We start from the raw sequence: 18,035 nt of genomic DNA on the forward strand, positions 1-18,035 counted from the left end.
TTGCAATACTACATGTACCTACTCTCGTAGTGGCATCAATCATATGTGGATACATAAAAATTCTTATGATTTACTAGAAAACCTAATATCCCGCAGGTTTTAAGAAATCAGTACTCTTCAAACGACTTTTCAACACTTTACACTTCGTATACGTTGCCACATGTTTGAAGATGAAGATAAAAATAAATATGCATATTATCAGATTGAACATCCGCTTATTTTTTTTCTATAAATGTTTTAGTGCAGTTACCATAAAGCATGCATTTAAACTTTCTTTTAAGTTCTTAACGATTATCCAAAGTTAACATGGTTAAATAGTTATTATTCTTCTTTTTGCTGTGTATCTTTTTTTCCCTTCTTTATTTATTCATTTATGTTTTGCTGTTAAATAGTTAGATTGCTCGCATATTAACTTATACTAGCTGAACCACTATTTTGCTAGAATCAATTTTTCTCTTGATCTGAAAATTTGAGTTTTATTTTGTCTCTACAAATTTCTTTCAACATGTATGTGCTTTATTCACATTGCATTGCTGCTAGGGTTAGGTTACCACAGCGCATGCCCGAGGCAACTGATGTTGTGATGTCCCAACCCAATCAATCCAGTGTTGAACCAGGGAATAAGTGCTTACATGAATTTCTTCCTTTTCACAAAGTAATGCACCTATATTAGAACTTTTAATCAATTTGATAATTTTGAAGATTTGGTATGACTAGAATATTTGTTTGCCTATTATCTGACACTGTTTACACATGATGTTGAATGATAATTTGATGAGAGAGAAAAATGGTGTCATCTTTGATTTAATGTGTGCTTGTAAGTATGCTTTCTGCTCTTGTTATATTGTTTTGCTTACAACTATTAGTCGTTATTCTTTACCGGATACGTAGTGGAGAACAGTATATGTGTACTATCGATGAATGTTAGGGGTATTAGTTCTAGTGTTAGAAAAAGGACTGATGTACATAACTGGTTAAAATGGAAAAAAGCATCCATTATTTGCCTTCAAGAAACTCGTAGTTCCAAAGAAGTAGAAACTGATTGGCAAGATGAATGGGGTGGAACGAGCCGTTTCAGTCACCACAGTAATAGAAGCGCAGAAGTTTGTATTTTATTTAGAAGGGGAATTGATTTCAAGGTACATGATTCCTTTACTGACCCCAATGGTCGATATATTATTTTAAATTTGAGTTTATGACTCACCCTGATGAGCCAAATTTTTTCCAAGAGGTTTATCAGAAAACCTTGTCTTTTCAAAATAATAGCATTCTGTTTTGTGGTGACTGGAATGTGGTTCTGGATTACTCAATCGATAATTTCAATATCAGAAGTAATAGAAATGTTAACTCACAGAAAAAGATAAAAGATATTATTGATAACCTTGAGTTAGTAGATCCTTGGAGAACTTGCTATCCTGAGGCTAGGAGATACACGTGGCGACAACCTACTCCGTTGGGACAAAGTCGCCTTGATTATTTTCTGGTCCCGGGGGATATCTTTTCCCTAATGAAAACTACTAATACTATTCCAGGATATAGAACAGATCACTCTGCTATCTTATTTACATTCACTGTGAGTCTTGCAAAGAGAGGGAAGGGATATTGGAAATTTAATTTCCAACATTTGTGAGACTTAGAGTATGTAAATAGAGTAAAACAATGCATCAGAGATAGCATTCAGGAATACTATTTATCAGGAGATATAGTAGATTTACTCAATGTCAAGTTGAAGTGTGATGGTCAATTTTTCTTTGAGATTCTGAAGATGACGATAAGAAGTGTTTACCGCTATGTACTGGATTCCTAAACTCCACAAGAATCCATACAAACAACGTTTCATGGCTGCATCTGCAAAATGTACCACAAAACCTCTTTCTTTTAACTTCTATACTCACAACTGTCAAAGAGGGTCTGCAGTCCTACCACAACACTTGTTACTCCCGTAGTGGTATTAATTCAATGTGGATCCTGAAAAATTCGAAAGATCTTTTGGAGACAATCAGTTCAAGACTATTATCTGAATATAATAGCATTATAACCTATGAATTTTCAACACTGTATACTTCTATTCCCCATACTCAGTTAAAATCCCGACTTAAAAACATTATACATCGTTCCTCTTCCAAACAGATGGTACACCTAGATACAAATATATAGTTCTTGGTACAGATTCCTCATACTTTGTAAGAAATAATTCCAAATCATCTTCCAAATATACAGAGGAAGATGTTTACAAAATGCTGGAATTTTTAATCGACAATATATTTGTCCAGTGTGGTGGACGTGTTTTTCAACAAACGATTGGCATTCCAATGGGAACAAATAGTGCTCCTTTACTTGCTGACCTATTCCTTCACTCTTATGAGGCTGACTTTATAGCTGATCTGATCAGAGAGAAAGAATATCGTTTGGCTAGATCCTTCAATCTCAGTTTTGTGTCTTGTCTTAAGGTGAGTTGGGTACAGAGATTCTTTAGGAATCCTTATGGCCGTTGGCAAAAACTTGTGTTAAAGAATTTTTACTATTATGGAGGTGAAAGTGTCTTTCAACTTCATACAGAAAAAAATCAATGTTATAAGTGTAAAGGTTGCTAATCCTTTTTGGAGAGATGTTTTATGTAGTTTATCCCTTGCAAATAGTGAAGCATTGTGTGAAAAGTATGCTATCTATCGATATTCTCAGTTATGTACCTTGTGAAGAAATTAATTATAATAAAGGTTGGAAACATTTTGGTGTTCAATATTTGTACGATATTATAGATCCACAAACAAAGAGTTTTATGTCTTTTGATAGAATCAAGGAAGTGAGTAATAATTTTATGAGATATTACAGCCTGATATCTAGCATACCAAAGTTTGTAAAAGATTACATTAGAAATAATGTAAATAATATTACTTTTCAAAACTTTCATGCGGAAGATTTTTTTATCAAGTCATTATTATCAGTAAAAAAGGCAAAGTTTGTTTATAAAAACTTAAGAGATGGCGTATTTTTTTTCACCAAATGCTAAACTTGAAAAGTGGGAAGAAGTGCTTGAGATAGAAATAAATGACTTTTCAAAATATTTCTATCTTTTGAAAAAGGTATGCAATCACACTTATATGAAATCTTTTCAATTTAAATATGTACTAGCTGATATGACCACTGATTTACCGATTATGGCATTATAGCATGTAAATGCTTTTTAATTGCCACCGGTTTATTCACGCCGAAATGGAAGAGGGAGGTTTGGCGCGCTGTAAAATTTATATTTAACCCACAATTTCGTTTGAAATGCCTGTATTTAGTCAGGACCACTATAAGCTACCCTGGTGACGTAATATCTATTTTGTCAGATTTATTTGGGACTTGATTTGATTATGGATCGATCGGATTAGTGTTCGGTAATTTTGTATTTTGTTAAGTAAAATGTGTACTTGTAATTTTCAATGCTTAGAGAGTTGAAATAATCGATGTATAGAATAAAACTTTGCAAACAACAGTGATTCACCAAGTGTGCTATTTTTTGCTCACTTATATCATATATTATTTACCAAAATTAGCATGCGCAGTAGCAAAAAATTCGAAACCCCTAAAATTCTGATTTAAAACGCACTTTAAACACTTGCACAACATACCAAAATTTGCAACATTAATATGATTGCTTTTTTATGTATTTGGAGGTGCTGCACAAGACATATACTGTCTTCATCAAATTACAAAGCGGGTTTTGACCTACCTAAATAATCTATTTCGAATTGTTTGAGTACAAAATTTTAAATTAGAATAATTATTTCTGAAAATATTTCATAATTTTGACCCTGAAATAACCCTTAATGACGCTACCCACATGTGAATTTTGTTATTTTGATTTATTTTAGATAACTCTCATTTTATAGACTGAAAACAAATAATGGTAGCATAGAAAAATCCAGTTTTTACAACAAACGACTGGAATGGAAAGAGAAAATCGTCAAATTTAGCGAACAATACGTTGTTAGAGCTAAGGCATTGGTTATGAAAAGAAGGAACATGTCATAACTGGAGATTGCTTGTCCTACTTCATATTGGCTAAATAATAAGTTATACAAGAATGTGTCCATGTTATTACTCCACCGTCGCATTCTTTACGTTTAACTTGTTATGTATTTTAGCACACATTTATTATTGTATGTTCATACATGACAGTTAGAGAGGTTAAGGAGAAAGTGTTAACAACACTTGTCACATTTACTCGCCATTCCTTTAAAAAGACTAGGTCTGCAGCAGCGCTAAGCTTGTCGTATAAGGCGACTAAATAGTGCTCAGAAATCTAGCCAGGGGCTAGGCGCTCTGCCCACAGAGCAACTGGGATGTGTGCCCCAGGTGGTGGAATTGGGTACCCCTGGCGTGTTACATGCTGGGGTTGTCAGGCTATAATACGGAAAACCTGACCGCAAACCATAGTGGTGCACCGTGTTGGGAAAGATGCCACGTTCCTCGCACGTTAAAGAACCCTGCTGTGGTATTCGATAGGAGTAGGAACCTTTGCGCTCCACCACAGGAGGCTAAATTGCCCGACCTTACCCATCCCCCCTTTTTCCAGTGGCAATAAAAATTTGTCGACCCTATTATCCTTGTGAACCATCCTTTCTTTTTTTCATTTCATGTTCATTTTATCATCCATTTCATGTTCATTGTCTGAATATAGCTGAAATATTGCTGCTCGGACGTTAAACCCCAACAAACAAACAAACAAACTTTAAAATTACCTCAGGATGCTTAGACATTACTATACAATGCACATATAGTGACATTGAGCATCTTCATGTTTTCCCATGCATTGATTAGGCTCGAAATTTAAAATTGAGATGACCGTAGACTTTCAGGAATACCGTTTGGTACAGAAAGAGTAATCAAGGGAACCAAGGCTATAGTGGTAATCAAAAGAATGTAATCCAGGCACAAAGACCAGACATGGAAAACAGACATACACAACAAAGAACATAAATTAACTAAAATCATACATACAAAGTAACAAAAGTAAATGAGCAACTAGAACTAAAATAAGCGAAACAAAAACAAAAAAGAAAAGAAAAAAAGAAAACAATGACAAAAAATTTTAAAAATGAACAAAAATAACACACACACACACACACACAGAGCAACGAAAAACGCAAACAAACTAACAAAACAAATAACTAAATGTTAAAATTTAACATGAAAATGGTTGTTTTTCGTAGTAGATCTGTCATATGCGTGTCATCAAACCACTCACAAACTGCTAACACTTACTTGAACAACTTTAAATCTTAGCCCTGACGCTTTCAAAATAGCACCTGCTCATACTTTATCTGATTACTCATATTTTTGATTAAGCGTTGTGAATTCTGTATTTGGTGTTTAACCTAAAAGACAATCTTCACTCCTTATACGAACGCTATGCTTAACAAACAAACATACAAACACATACACACTGCTAAAATCTATAATATCAGTTAATTTTCCTGTTCAATTCAACACTATAGAAAAACAACACAAGAGGCACAATTCGAAAAATCATGAACCTATACCTTAAAATCATCAATTTTAACTACTACTAAATTTTGATAAAATGGATTGTTTGGTAATTGTCCTTCCAACACCTAAGAAGGTGAAGACTTGCAAATATCTTCAACAGCTATTCAGAAACAAAGAAAGGCCGAACCAGTATATTTGTAAGTTTGTTTGTATTCGGTTTGTAACATTAAGGCAATGTTTCTAAGTGAGCACTCTCAGGTTTTCATAAAGTATAAGTTTCATTCAGATTACACATGTTTTGTAACTACGCTGTGTATATTAAATTTTTTGTTGTTGCATTGAAAGAGTAATTAAGGGAACCAAGGTTATAGCGGTAATCAAAAGAATGTAATCCAGGGACAAAGACCAGACATGGAAAACAGACATACACAACAAAGAACATGAAGTAACTAAAATCATATATACAACGTAACAAAAGCAAATGAGCAACTCGGACTCCACTAAAAACTGGGAGCATGGACCAGGTGCACCGGTAGAGTAAGCGTCCTCTGCTTTTCTAGAAACACCCGCCGAAATGCTCATAAAAAGTCAAGTCCGGGGTTGACTAACGAGAAAAGGAAAACTATGACCCGTTGAATAAATCAGTTTTCACGGTGCAGATGGAAACACCATAACGATTCACGGGTTCATGATGACGGCCATAAAACTTCTGTAGTGATAACTTCAATCTTGTAGCAACATAGCCATGTTCCAGAAGCCTATTTGTTAGAGTTGTAGTGCAATACAAAAAGTCTGCGTAGTTTCGGCAAGCTCTGGCATAACGTATGAGTTGTGATATGAACACTCCATACGCAGGTGCCGAAGGGATGTTGCCACAGATGAAAGGAAAGTTGACAATTCTGAATGAAAAGTCATCACGTTTGTCGTAAAGTTTGGTCAATAGTTTTCGTTTACTATCGATTTCTAAGTGTAGGTAAAGATATGAGGCTGACTTCACAGTGTCTGTAGTATCCTTTATCTCAAGTTCTTTTGGGTAGATGCGATGTATCAAATCCCCGAAATTAGGATTGTTTAAAGATAATACGTCATCTATATAGCGGAAACTGAGATTGAATGATCAAGCCAAACGATACTCTTAGGAATAGGTCAGCAAGTAAAGGAGCACTATTTGTTCCCATTGGAATGCCAACCGTTTGTTGAAAAACACGTCCACCACACTGGACAAACATATTTTCGATTAAAAATTCCAGCATTTTGTAAACATCTTCCTCTGTATATTTGGAAGATGATTTGGAATTATTTCTTACAAAGTATGAGGAATCTGTACCAAGAACTATATATTTGTATCTAGGTGTACCGTCTTTTTTGAAAAACAACGATGTATAATGTTTTTAAGTCGGGATTTTATCTAAGTATGGGGAATAGAAGTATACAGTGTTGAAAAATCATAGGTTTTAATGCTATTATATTTAGATAAAAGTCTTAAACTGATTATCTCCAAAAGATCTTTCGAATTTTTCAGGATCCACATTGAATTAATACCACTACGGGAGTAACAAGTGTTGTGGTTTTTTGAAGCATGAACCGCAAAATTTTAAAGGCGAAAAAAAAAATGTTTTGTTTTGTTCGAACAAGTGTAAATTGTCCTGAAGTTGGTTATGAAAGAATAACTTAATCAAGAATTAAAAACAGTCCTTATAATTCGATTTCTAACCGTTTCCAGTCCAATTTAAATTTTCCCCAAAGTTATTTTAATCGCGGACTACGGAGTAATCGACGCGAAAGACGTTGTTTGTACAATTTAATCTATGTCGTCCAAAGAGACAAAACCAATCAGATGTTGTATTACAAATTAAATGAAAAAAAAAAAAAAAAAAACCAAACAAACAAACAAAAATAAATAAAAAACAAAAACAAAAATCCAAAACGCACACAAATTTTTCGACCAATCTGTTGTGTATTTGGCCTTTTATTTAAGACATTTTAGGTTCGTAAGCTCTGTACAACAACAGAGTTAAATAATACGTCTGTTCACTAAGATTACATTTACTAAAGCTATTGACATTGCATGCTGAAGTAAGGAGGATAGATAATTTATCTTTATTGCTTGTCTATTGATATCTGAAGAACTTTGATTACTTTACAATCTAAAATTAACGGTCAGTTTTCACGGTAGGTTAACACCATCTTGCAGACAAACTAATTAATCAAGTTAATGTCTTTCTTTGAACTGTCCAAACAACTTTAATGATTTGTTTATAATGCCAATGCATTATACAATCGAAGTAAACCAGTTCTATTTTGATAGTGACCGTAGATCTTAAAAGAGTAATCAAGGGAACCAATATTCTAACGGAAATCAAAAGAATGCAACCCAGGGACAAGGACCAGATATGGAAAACAGACAAAACACAACAAAGAACATAAAATAGCCAAAATAATTCATACAAAACAAAAGTAAATGAACAACTCAATGACTTAAAAAAGGAAAAAAATCATGAATTTTAACCAGATTTTTATAGTAGACGGTGTGTCGACACGCTTTTCGATAACACGAGTTGCGATAGAGGAGCTTATTCGATCTTCCAACAGATAAACGATTTTTGACTGTAATACAGCACAAGACCGATAACACGCCCGGTCCTGTATCTCTGTCATATATTTTATATTAGGATATAAATATGTTCAATATGCACAGAAACACTTAGCCAGTTAAAATACTTATTATCTTAAGTACTTATACTTGGAAAAAGTTCAACTAGTTAAAAACTCATAATTAAAATTTGTTATCAATTTTGTCCATGTGACGGAGTTCATACTGCAAGTGTTTTTTTGTGTGTCTGTTTTTATATTTGATTGCATATTTTGTTTATATCTACAGTGTGTTTATGAATTGTCCCTGCTTACATTTTCATGTTTTTGCCATGTACATTTGCACTTGTATTTTGTATTTTGGTGTCTGTGAAATGTTCTATTTCGATGATGTGGTATTTTTGTTGGTAAAATTTAAAAATATAACATTTGTCCAAATTGCACCATATCAAAAGATGTACATCACACAGTGAAAAGTTTGAACATTAGTTCAATACTTTTTGAGTTGAGCGGTTATTCTCTGATGACCAAAATTAAACACATTACCTTTCGCATGTTTACGATAATAATTTGACCTCAAGTTAACTTGAGTAAATGAGATAGAGAGAATATTCAAATGTAAAAAATCTATTATATATAATATAAGCATATATGAAGGATTTAATTCTTATAATGTCAATATGCAGGAATTCCCCTTTCAATGACACCATATGTACTTTGAGGAAACCACAGAAATCAACCATAATGACGGTATAATGTTTTCCATGATATCTGCCGTTTTTTAACTTTCTCCACAACCGCCCAACAGCTTTACGGTAAAATGTTTCTTTTTATAAATGTTTCAGTAAACACGATCTTGAGAACTTCTACTCCTCTAACACTAACTTGTGTATCAGTAACTTTGATGTACTTTCTTTTCTCAACTCATTATACATTATTTTCCTCTTTGGCGATTGTAGAACCTGTTAAAAAGGGCATATAATTCATTGTATCATCAGAATTCGACTGGCTTACAAAATAAAAGTGATATCTTACAATCAAGAAGTTTTAAAATATTTTATAAAAAAAGATAATCTCGTTTTCTTCCAATGTTTCATGTTGCAATGAATGTTTGGTCAAAGAACATATTTTGAAAGAAAAGAATGATTTTCCCATGCATTGTACATGTTAGAACTTTTCGGTGCCAGATTTGACTTCCTTTTCGATAGTTTTGGTTTTGAGTACTTTCGGTATATTAACTTTTTTTTAAGATTTAGATCTTGGTCCTAATTTAATTCTGCTGCTAATGAGAGATAACTTATAACATACCAAAATTTGCAATATTTATATGATAAACTTATGTATTTTTGTATTAACTGAACTGAAAGACTAATAATCATATTGATATACTCACAGATGCACTAAAACTAAGTTCAAAGGCTTCCTGAGGTGCCGTTCTGAAGTAACACCAAAAGAACACACAGACAACAAGGACAAATATACAAGCACAAACAACCCCAACAACAACTGGGTTGTGTTCAAATTTGAGTATGACGTCGTAAAATTCATTTGTATTGTTGGTCATCGACGTCGACTCGCCAAGTCCTGAAAAAAGAAGTGAAATTCATTAGAGGTCTATAGTAACATTTCTAAGTACGTTTAATTTCTTGTGGATTTAAATCTATACATTAGGAAGTTGTTCATCATCAAGACGTCATTTTGTTATGGATTATTTGAATGGCGGAAAGCGGATCGATCGACGTTTGCTAAAAGAGAACCAACCAGTCAGAAAGCTTTTTACAAATCATATTAATTCTTTGTAACTTTTATTACCGTCAAAAGTTGAATTGACTTCTTTTAAACTGCCAATAAGTGTCCTTGTCTGATTAATGATTCCTGTAAAAATGAAAAATAAACAGTAATAAACTTCGTCTCACTACAGAAAAATGCATTTCGTGAAATGTTGCATTTATTAGAAAAAAATGAAAAAGAGTAAATTAATAATATTTCACCAGAAAATTTTAAACTTTACAAGAAATGAGAAAAATAATTGTTTAAAAAATGATAAATGAATTTTACCTAACAAAGCCATATTGAAGTAAAGAATGACAGCAGTAATTCCACATACAAGTATTTATACTTTCAGCTGTACTCTTTGCCATAACGTAGGTGCCACGCATTATAGAAAAGGTTATAGTGATAATGTTGTTAATAACTACTTATTAAAGTGTCTAATCATTGTTCATATGAAAGTTTTAGCTAACATTAAATGGACAAACCGGGTCCTGCTAAAGTTGTCCATTGACTACACGTATTTGTAGCTGGAGGGATTTCTTTTTCTTTGCTTTACTTAAAACTAAAATGAATTACATAACTATAACTTACAGCTTGGTATTTCTTTGGCAAAGATGAACACATTGTCTCACAACTGACTTCAACATTTGAATAACTATTATATACAATTAATATTGACATTCTATGAGTTGAGATGTGTGCACTCCTTACGTAGCATTCGTTTATTGTTTACGAATTATAAGTGATTGTTTAAACCCTGTATTGTTTACCAGATATTGTACCTCTATCCCATACCTTATACCGCACCACTATTCGGAACACACTTGAAGTATAATTGAAATATATCATATAATGAACATGACATGATCAAACCTGTATAAATGCCGTCTCAACCTTCGTGCCAATGGACCTCGAGATAATATACAGATCTCAGGTCAATACGGTATGTGATGCATATCTTTTTATTTATATTCATTAAAGTTTTTTGGTGGGAATTGCAGGTATTGAGAACTTTAACGAAACTAGGATTTATATGTATATTAAGCCATCATCTACATATGCATATGTACATCTATATCAACTGTGATGTTGATTGAAACCTTTCCGAGTTGCCCATTTACTTTTGTTATTTTGTATGTATTATTTTGTTTATTTTGTGTTCTTTGTTGTGTGTGTCTGTCTTAATTGTCCCTGGATTACATTCTTTTGATTTCCGCTAGAATCTTGGTTCCCTTGATAAATCTTGAAGTATCAGGATATAACTTTCCTTTAGTTATATTTTTAAACAAATCCGTTATAAAATACTTTCATTATTCGACAAGAAAGAGACAAAGTTTGTTCGTAATGAAACATAAATTCTTGGGAGAATACATATAGATGAGATAACAGTTTTGTTGTTTTATGACTCAATGATTTTGAGAAGTCACATTTTCTTACTAGGATTAGGGTCTCCTTTCGTAGGTTTGCGTTATACTTAATTTCCTCATTGACAACATTTGTTACATTTGGAGGATCTATTTTTCAGCAGCAAGCTGGCATTCCAATAGGTAATTCATGTGTTCCTCTCCTGACCGATTAGTTTTTATATTCATTCGAGACTGATTTTTTTCCAGAATCTCGTAAAGAAGAGATGTTTAATAGATGCTTAATGCTTTAACTTCACATTTTCCATCAACATTTGATTTAATGTTTATCGTCAATATATTCACCAAAGCTTGAGATAAGGAGACTATAGGTACATTCTGTTCTGCATCTTTTTTTTTTTATCTATACCGACAGTGGTTATCTCAGCACTACGATTTATAATAAAAAAGAGACGACTTTAATTTTAATATCATAAATTTGCTTACATGCGCTGCAATATACCTTTATCTCATGCGTATGGTGTTTTTGGCAAAGATGAACATATATTTCACAACTGATTCGCTACGCTAGATCAAGTACTAACTACTCTGATTTCCTTGATTGCCAAAAATACATGTGTAACGGACTCCTGAATCAGGGGTATGAGGAAATGCGTCTCTAAAGGTCTTTTACCAAATTTTGATTTAGATATCAGTCCTTGATTAAAAAATACTCAGTTTTTTTTTCTAAAATAATGAGTTGTAATTGTTTTTTTGTTGGTAAATTGATCATTGTGTTGACGTGACCATTGATTTACCGATTACGACAGAGTAGCATGCAAATGCTATTTAATCACCTCTGGTATGTAAGAGGGAGGTTTGGCGTGCTGTAAAACCTAGATTTAACCCACCACTTTGTTTAAATTGCCTGTACCAAGTAGTTCATTATCTCTTTTGTCAGATTTATTTTGGAGTTTCAAGACTTGATTACGGATCGGATTAGTGTTCGGTATTTTTTTTTTAGTGCCTTTATTTTCATGATATTCTGCCGATTATTTCACTATATATATATACGTCCTTGCTTCATAGTTTTCATTCTGAGATGTAGAAGAAGCTGTGATGTTGATTTTATCTTTTGATTTTATTTTAAAATGTGACATAAGTTGCTGATTGAAGTAACCTCCAAGTAGATAATTCTACTAAGAGTGTATAAACACTGGTTTTAGAATTATTTTACGGCTTCCAGTAATTTACATTTGAACAATTTCAGTCCTCAAAATAGCAAACCTGGAAAAGATATTGCTGAAAAACACTGTATACACCATAGTCTTACGGTGCACCGGCAGGATAAGCGTCCCCTGCTTATCTAGAAAAATCCACCGAGTTGCACATAAAAAGATGAGTCCAAGGTAGATGAAGGAGGAATTTAGTAATTTGCGTAGTTACGACAAGCTCTAGCATAACGTATGAGTTGTGAAATGAAAACTCCATACGCAGGTGCTGAAGGGATATTGCCTCAGATGAAAGGAAGTCGACAATATGGAATGAAAAGTCATCGCGTTTGTCGTATAGATCGTTACGTTTACCGAAACTACGCAGACTTTTTGTATCGCGCTAGAACTCTGACAAATAGGCTTCTAGAACAGGGCTATGTTGCTACAAGATTGAAGTCATCACTACAGAAGTTTTATGGTCGTCATCATGAACTCGTGGATCGTTATGGTGTATCCATCTACACCGTGAAAACTGATTTATTCAACGGGTCATAGTTTTCCTTTCCTCGTTTGTCTACCCGGACTTGATTTTTCACGAGCAACTCGGCGGGTGTTTCTAGAAAAGCAGAGGACGCTTACCCTACCAGTGCACCTAGTCCATGCTCCCAATTTTTAGTGGAGTCCAAGTTGCTGATTTACTTTTGTTACTTTGTATGTATGATTTCAGTTACTTTATGTTCTTTGTTGTGTATGTCTGTTTTCCATGTCTGGTCTTTGTCCCTGGATTACATTCTTTTGATTACAGCTAAAACCGTGGTTCCCTTGATTATTCTTGATCACTACTTTTCCCTTTCCATCGATCTCTATGTGTAGGTCAAGATATGAGGCTGACCTCACAGTGTCTGTAGTATCATTTATCTCAAGTTCTTTGGGGGTAGATGCGATGTTTCAAAATATCGAAACTAGGATTGTTTGACGATAATACGTCATCTACATAGCGGAAACGGAAATTAAAGTATCTGGCTAAACGATGTTCCTTTTTTATCAGATCAGCTATAAAGTCGACCTCATAAAAGTGAAGGAATAGGTCAGCCAGTAAAGGAGCACAATTTGATCTCATTGGAATGCCGACCGTTTGTTAAAAACCGCGTCCACCACACTGGACAAATATGATGTCGGTATATTTGGAAGATGATTTAGAATTATTTTTTACAAAGTATGAGGAATCTCTACTAAGAACTACATATTTGTATGTAGGTGTACCGTATTTTTTTGAATAACGATGATGTATAATATTTTTGAGTCGGATTTTAACTGAGTATGGGGAATAGAAGTATAAAAAGTTGAAAAAAAAGTTTTTAATGCTATTGTATACTGACAATAATCTTGAATTAAAAGTTTAATAATAGAAGTTAGAAGTTTTGAAAGAGGTTTGGTGGTATATTTTGCAGATCCCGCTTTGTAGCGTTGTTTTAATGGATTTTAGTTGATTTTGGAATCCAGTACATAGAAGGTAGATCACAATCATCGTTTTGGTAGAGAGACAAAAAGATCATAGCACAGATATATGGTTTTCCACTATCTCTTCTGTGGAGAGTGAAGTGGCAGTATAGGTCTTATCACTGCTAATATTTTCTACGTCTACCTCTGATAATAAACATTGGATGTAAAACGTTTTGCAGACAAAACAAATGTTGTTTTGGGCTTTGCCTGCTGGTACAACATATTTGTCATGTATAGTAGACAATGGTTTTACTATAAAGTTATAATTTCAATTTATGGAGCGCGGTTCACGGTACTTGGGACCTTTAGAAAGGATATTTCGCAGAGACTCGTTTTCGATGATGGAAAAATCTCCCGTAACGACGTGACCGGAAGGACCATATTTGAATGGCGATTTTTTTCAAGAACAGTCAGGTGGTTTAGCCTTGAAGTCCTCACTGTCGAGGTTCTGCAATAGCCTTTTATATAGAAAATTTTGGATGCAATGGGTGAACTATAGGAATATGAAATAATTGGTGTGGATTTGTCCTTGAAATATGGGGAAATTTTGTTGGTAACGTTTTGTGAAGGAAGGTGTTAGCCAAATTAATTGCATCTGCACCTTTGTTGACAAACGGTAGTGGAAGAAATGTTCTGTTTTCTTCATCTTGACTTTTCACACAAACTGGTTTAATGAGTTTGAGGAAATTCAACATTTTTAAAGTAAAATGGGATTTTATAAAATAAATACTTACCATCATAAATTCTGAGTAAGTCCATCTGCGCAAGTCAAGCAGGCGGAATCCCCTATTTAAAAATATCATCCAATGGGATGATCTTATAGTAGCCATATACCCTTTATTCATCAATTTAATAAACATAAGTAAGCAAGAAGCTGTACAAAGAAAAAATAACAGGGGATGAAGGGGAAGCTGGGGGGGGCTTTAATTTATGATGGTAAGTATTTATTTTATAAAATCCCATTTTAATTTAAAAATGTTAAATTTTATTACAATAAATACGGTACCATCATAAATTCTGAGTAAATTATAAAATTAATAAAAAACACAGAATCTAACGTAAAGCTGAATCCCCTGAACCAGAAGATGCAGGAGGTAAAACAACTTTTTGTGGCGTTATCCACAATGAAAATAAGCCCTCGGCTTTGGAAGATAATGATCATAGGTAATGAGAAATGAAGGGATTTTCAGTTCTCCAGAAACCTGCTAATAAAAGTTCCTCTAAAGAAGTATTATGAAACAGTGCCCAAGACGTAGAAATAGCTCCATTCAGACTAGACAAAAACTCTTCACTAGAAGAATTGTAAGCTAACTGAATGGTCTTACAAATCCAGGTAGGTAACGTTTTTGCTGATAAATCTTTAATATTTTTCTTAATGGGAATAAACAGCCTAGTATTAGTCTTAGCTCTAAGACTACGGGTTCTTTGTAAATAAATGAGTAAAATTCTGATAGAACAAAGAAGTTTACAAGTAGTATCAATAGGCAATGAAGGTACTATTGGTTCTGAACCTCTATTAGGAATCTGATTTTTGGCCAAAAAACTGGATAAGTTAAAAGAGTGACTGAAGATTTATCTCTACTGAACCGTAGACATGAGTCAGAAATAGAAAGAGCATGTATTTCGTTTCTTCTCCTACCTGAAGCTAATTTGATATCTACTTCTTCAGCTGGTTCAAAAGGAAAGGTTTTTAAAGATGATAAAATCAAACTTAAATTCCTGGAAGGAATTAAAACCTTATGTCTAGGACGTTCAAGAGTAAAATTCTTAACTAAAAGAGAAATGTACTTATGACTACCAAAATCAGGACCACCAGACAAGTGGATAGTTCTGAAAATAGCAGAACGATAACCTTTAATTGTGATAAGAAATTCCACTAAATGCTGAACAGTAATTTTGAGAGGATCAATTTCCTTCTCACTACACCAACTACTGAAGATTGTCCACTTAGCATCGTATACAATGTTGGCAGAGTCTCTGGCTGCTCGGGAGAGATGTCTGGCTGCTCGTTCAGAGAAGCCTCTCTCCTTGAAACTATCCACGAGAGAAGCCACGCGAAAAGATGTAGATTCTCTTGATTGAGATGAAGAATCTTGCCCTTGAACTTGGAAAAAAGATTGTGTCTTACCGGTAGTAAGAGTGGACGAGCACAAGACAGTTGAAGAAGATCTGGATACCAAGCTTGAGCAATAAAAATATTCAGAAGCAATCTTCCGAAGAACAGCTGACAGAAATCTGAATGGAGGGAATGGATATCAGAACATTCCTTCCCAAGGAAAACTCATGGCGTCTACTGAATAAACTTCTAGGTCCGGGACAGGAGACACGAACACATGAAGTTTGAATTTAAGACTTGTTGCAAACAGGTCTACATGAAGAGACCCCAAATGAAAAGTTATTGATTGAAATACTGACTGGAGAAGTTCCCATTCTGTATTCACTGGGCTAGAGTTCTCGATAGAGAGTCTGCTAAGACATTGAGTTTCCCTGGAACATGACGAACTACTAGCTGAGGCTGAAGTTGATTGCAAAAAAGTAGAATTTCTTTTGCAAGAAGAAATAGCTTGAAACAATGAGTTCCCCCTTGATTGTTTAAGTAAGCAACAACCGTCGTATTGTCGGATGCAAGAACAAGAGACTTGTTTTGCAGAATATGCTGAAAATGAGAGATTGCCAGAAGAACTGCTTTCATCTCTAGAAAATTGATGTGTTATTTCAGTAAGTCTGGGCTCCATACCCCTGATACTGAACGTCCCTCCAGATACGCTCCAATCGAGGTTGGATGCGTCTGTGAATATAGTCTGACTGGGAACTGGAAAGGACATAGGCCTTTCAAAATATTCTCCTGAACAGTCCACCATAAAAGGTGTGGAGACAATTCCTGAGGAATAATTGGAATTTGATATTCCCAATTCTGAGAAGACAGGAGCCAATGTGAAGTAGATAAATTGGAGAGGTCGAATGTGTAGTCTACCAAGAGGAACAACACTGCTAAAGAGTTCAAGAGACCTAGCAGCTGAGAAAATTGGCGAGCAGAAACTGTTTCCTGAGAAAGAAACTGATGAATTTTCAAATTAAGATTCTGAATTTTTTCCTGAGAAGATAGAACTAGTCCTAGATGAGTCAGGTAATGTTCTCCCATAAAATTAAAGTCCTGAGAAGGAATCAAATCTGACTTTTTCCAATAAATAGGAACCCTAGGGAAAGAAACAGTTTGATTACTAGATCCGTGTTTACGAGAAGCTTGTCCCGAGAAAGGTCTTTCAACAGAAAATCGTCTAGACAAGAATGAATCTGAATGGCCTGAGAGTGAAGATGAGCTATGGCAGTCTGCATAACCTTGATGAAAACTAGAGGTGCATTAGATAGGTCGAACGGTAATGCTCTGAAATGGTAAACCTTGTTGTTCCAGACAAAACGAAGAAATTTTCGGTAAGGACATATTGGTATATGGAAATAATCCAAGGAAGTGGTCCACATACGTGGAAGTATTGAAGCTCTGATAGAACGATTGGTCTCCACCTTGAAATTTAAAACAGCCAAATAAAGGTTGAGAATGGACAGGACGATGTCTGGCCCCATTCTTCCTGTTTTCTTTAGAACAAGGAAAATCCGAGAATAGAAACCTGGATCTATTGATAATACAGGAACTTCCTGTATTGCCTTCTTTGTCAAGAGACAATCTATCTCTGCTGACAGAAGAGATATTTTTTGCAGATGAGTCGTGTTGGACAGTGGAATAGGAACGTGGAATAGGAACTGGTGAAAGAGGTTGTAGTTCCATGAATTTTAGAGTTAACCCCCCCCCCGAACTACGAACAATACTCAACAATCAGAGGTTTCCATTTTGACAGAAAATTAGTTAACCTTCCCATGCTGGGATTTGAGAAAGAGGAGTTTTGGAAAAAAAAACAAAAAACTCTGGATATTTGAGTTTTATCATTTACTTACGTACAAACTTCCTTGGTGGAAGGATTAGACCTCTTACCGCCTTTCAAATTACCGGTTTAGTAACCGTTTTCTTAGGACCACCTTTCATACCACCCTCAATGAAAACCTTCCTCCTCATTTCTGTGGAAGGAAAGGAAGAACCACCAGTAGAAGAACCACCTCTCTTCGAATTATTTCCTGA

The 18,035-nt window shown here is 34.4% G+C and overlaps 1 protein-coding gene across 1 annotated transcript; it reads right to left on the bottom strand.

Moving 5' to 3' along the window:
* Nucleotides 1-8,689: 8,689 nt before the first annotated feature.
* LOC148627588 (uncharacterized) lies at nucleotides 8,690-14,920 on the bottom strand. The gene is made up of 4 exons (XM_088575526.1): nucleotides 14,638-14,920; nucleotides 9,883-9,945; nucleotides 9,464-9,654; nucleotides 8,690-9,032 (listed from the first exon to the last, which is right to left on the bottom strand). Exons 1-4 carry the CDS (start codon nucleotides 14,660-14,662, stop codon nucleotides 8,937-8,939), a joined length of 375 nt encoding a protein of 124 aa, XP_088431652.1. The 5' UTR covers nucleotides 14,663-14,920; the 3' UTR covers nucleotides 8,690-8,936.
* Between the last annotated feature and the right edge of the window lie 3,115 nt (nucleotides 14,921-18,035).

The sequence above is a fragment of the Perna viridis genome, chromosome 1 (assembly GCF_037379345.1).
Source record: "Perna viridis isolate PV_CMFRI_1.1 ecotype Kerala chromosome 1, ASM3737934v1, whole genome shotgun sequence".
In the NCBI taxonomy this organism is placed as follows: domain Eukaryota; kingdom Metazoa; phylum Mollusca; class Bivalvia; order Mytilida; family Mytilidae; genus Perna; species Perna viridis.

Excerpts from the sequence above, each read along its gene's own strand:
- LOC148627588 (XM_088575526.1), bottom strand. The coding sequence starts at position 14,662 with ATGGACTTACTCAGAATTTATGATG. Across the intron at positions 9,946-14,637 it reads CTTACTCAGAATTTATGATG|GAATCATTAATCAGACAAGG; the intron begins GTAAGTATTTAT and ends TCATTTTTACAG. Across the intron at positions 9,655-9,882 it reads AGTCAATTCAACTTTTGACG|GACTTGGCGAGTCGACGTCG; the intron begins GTAATAAAAGTT and ends TTCTTTTTTCAG.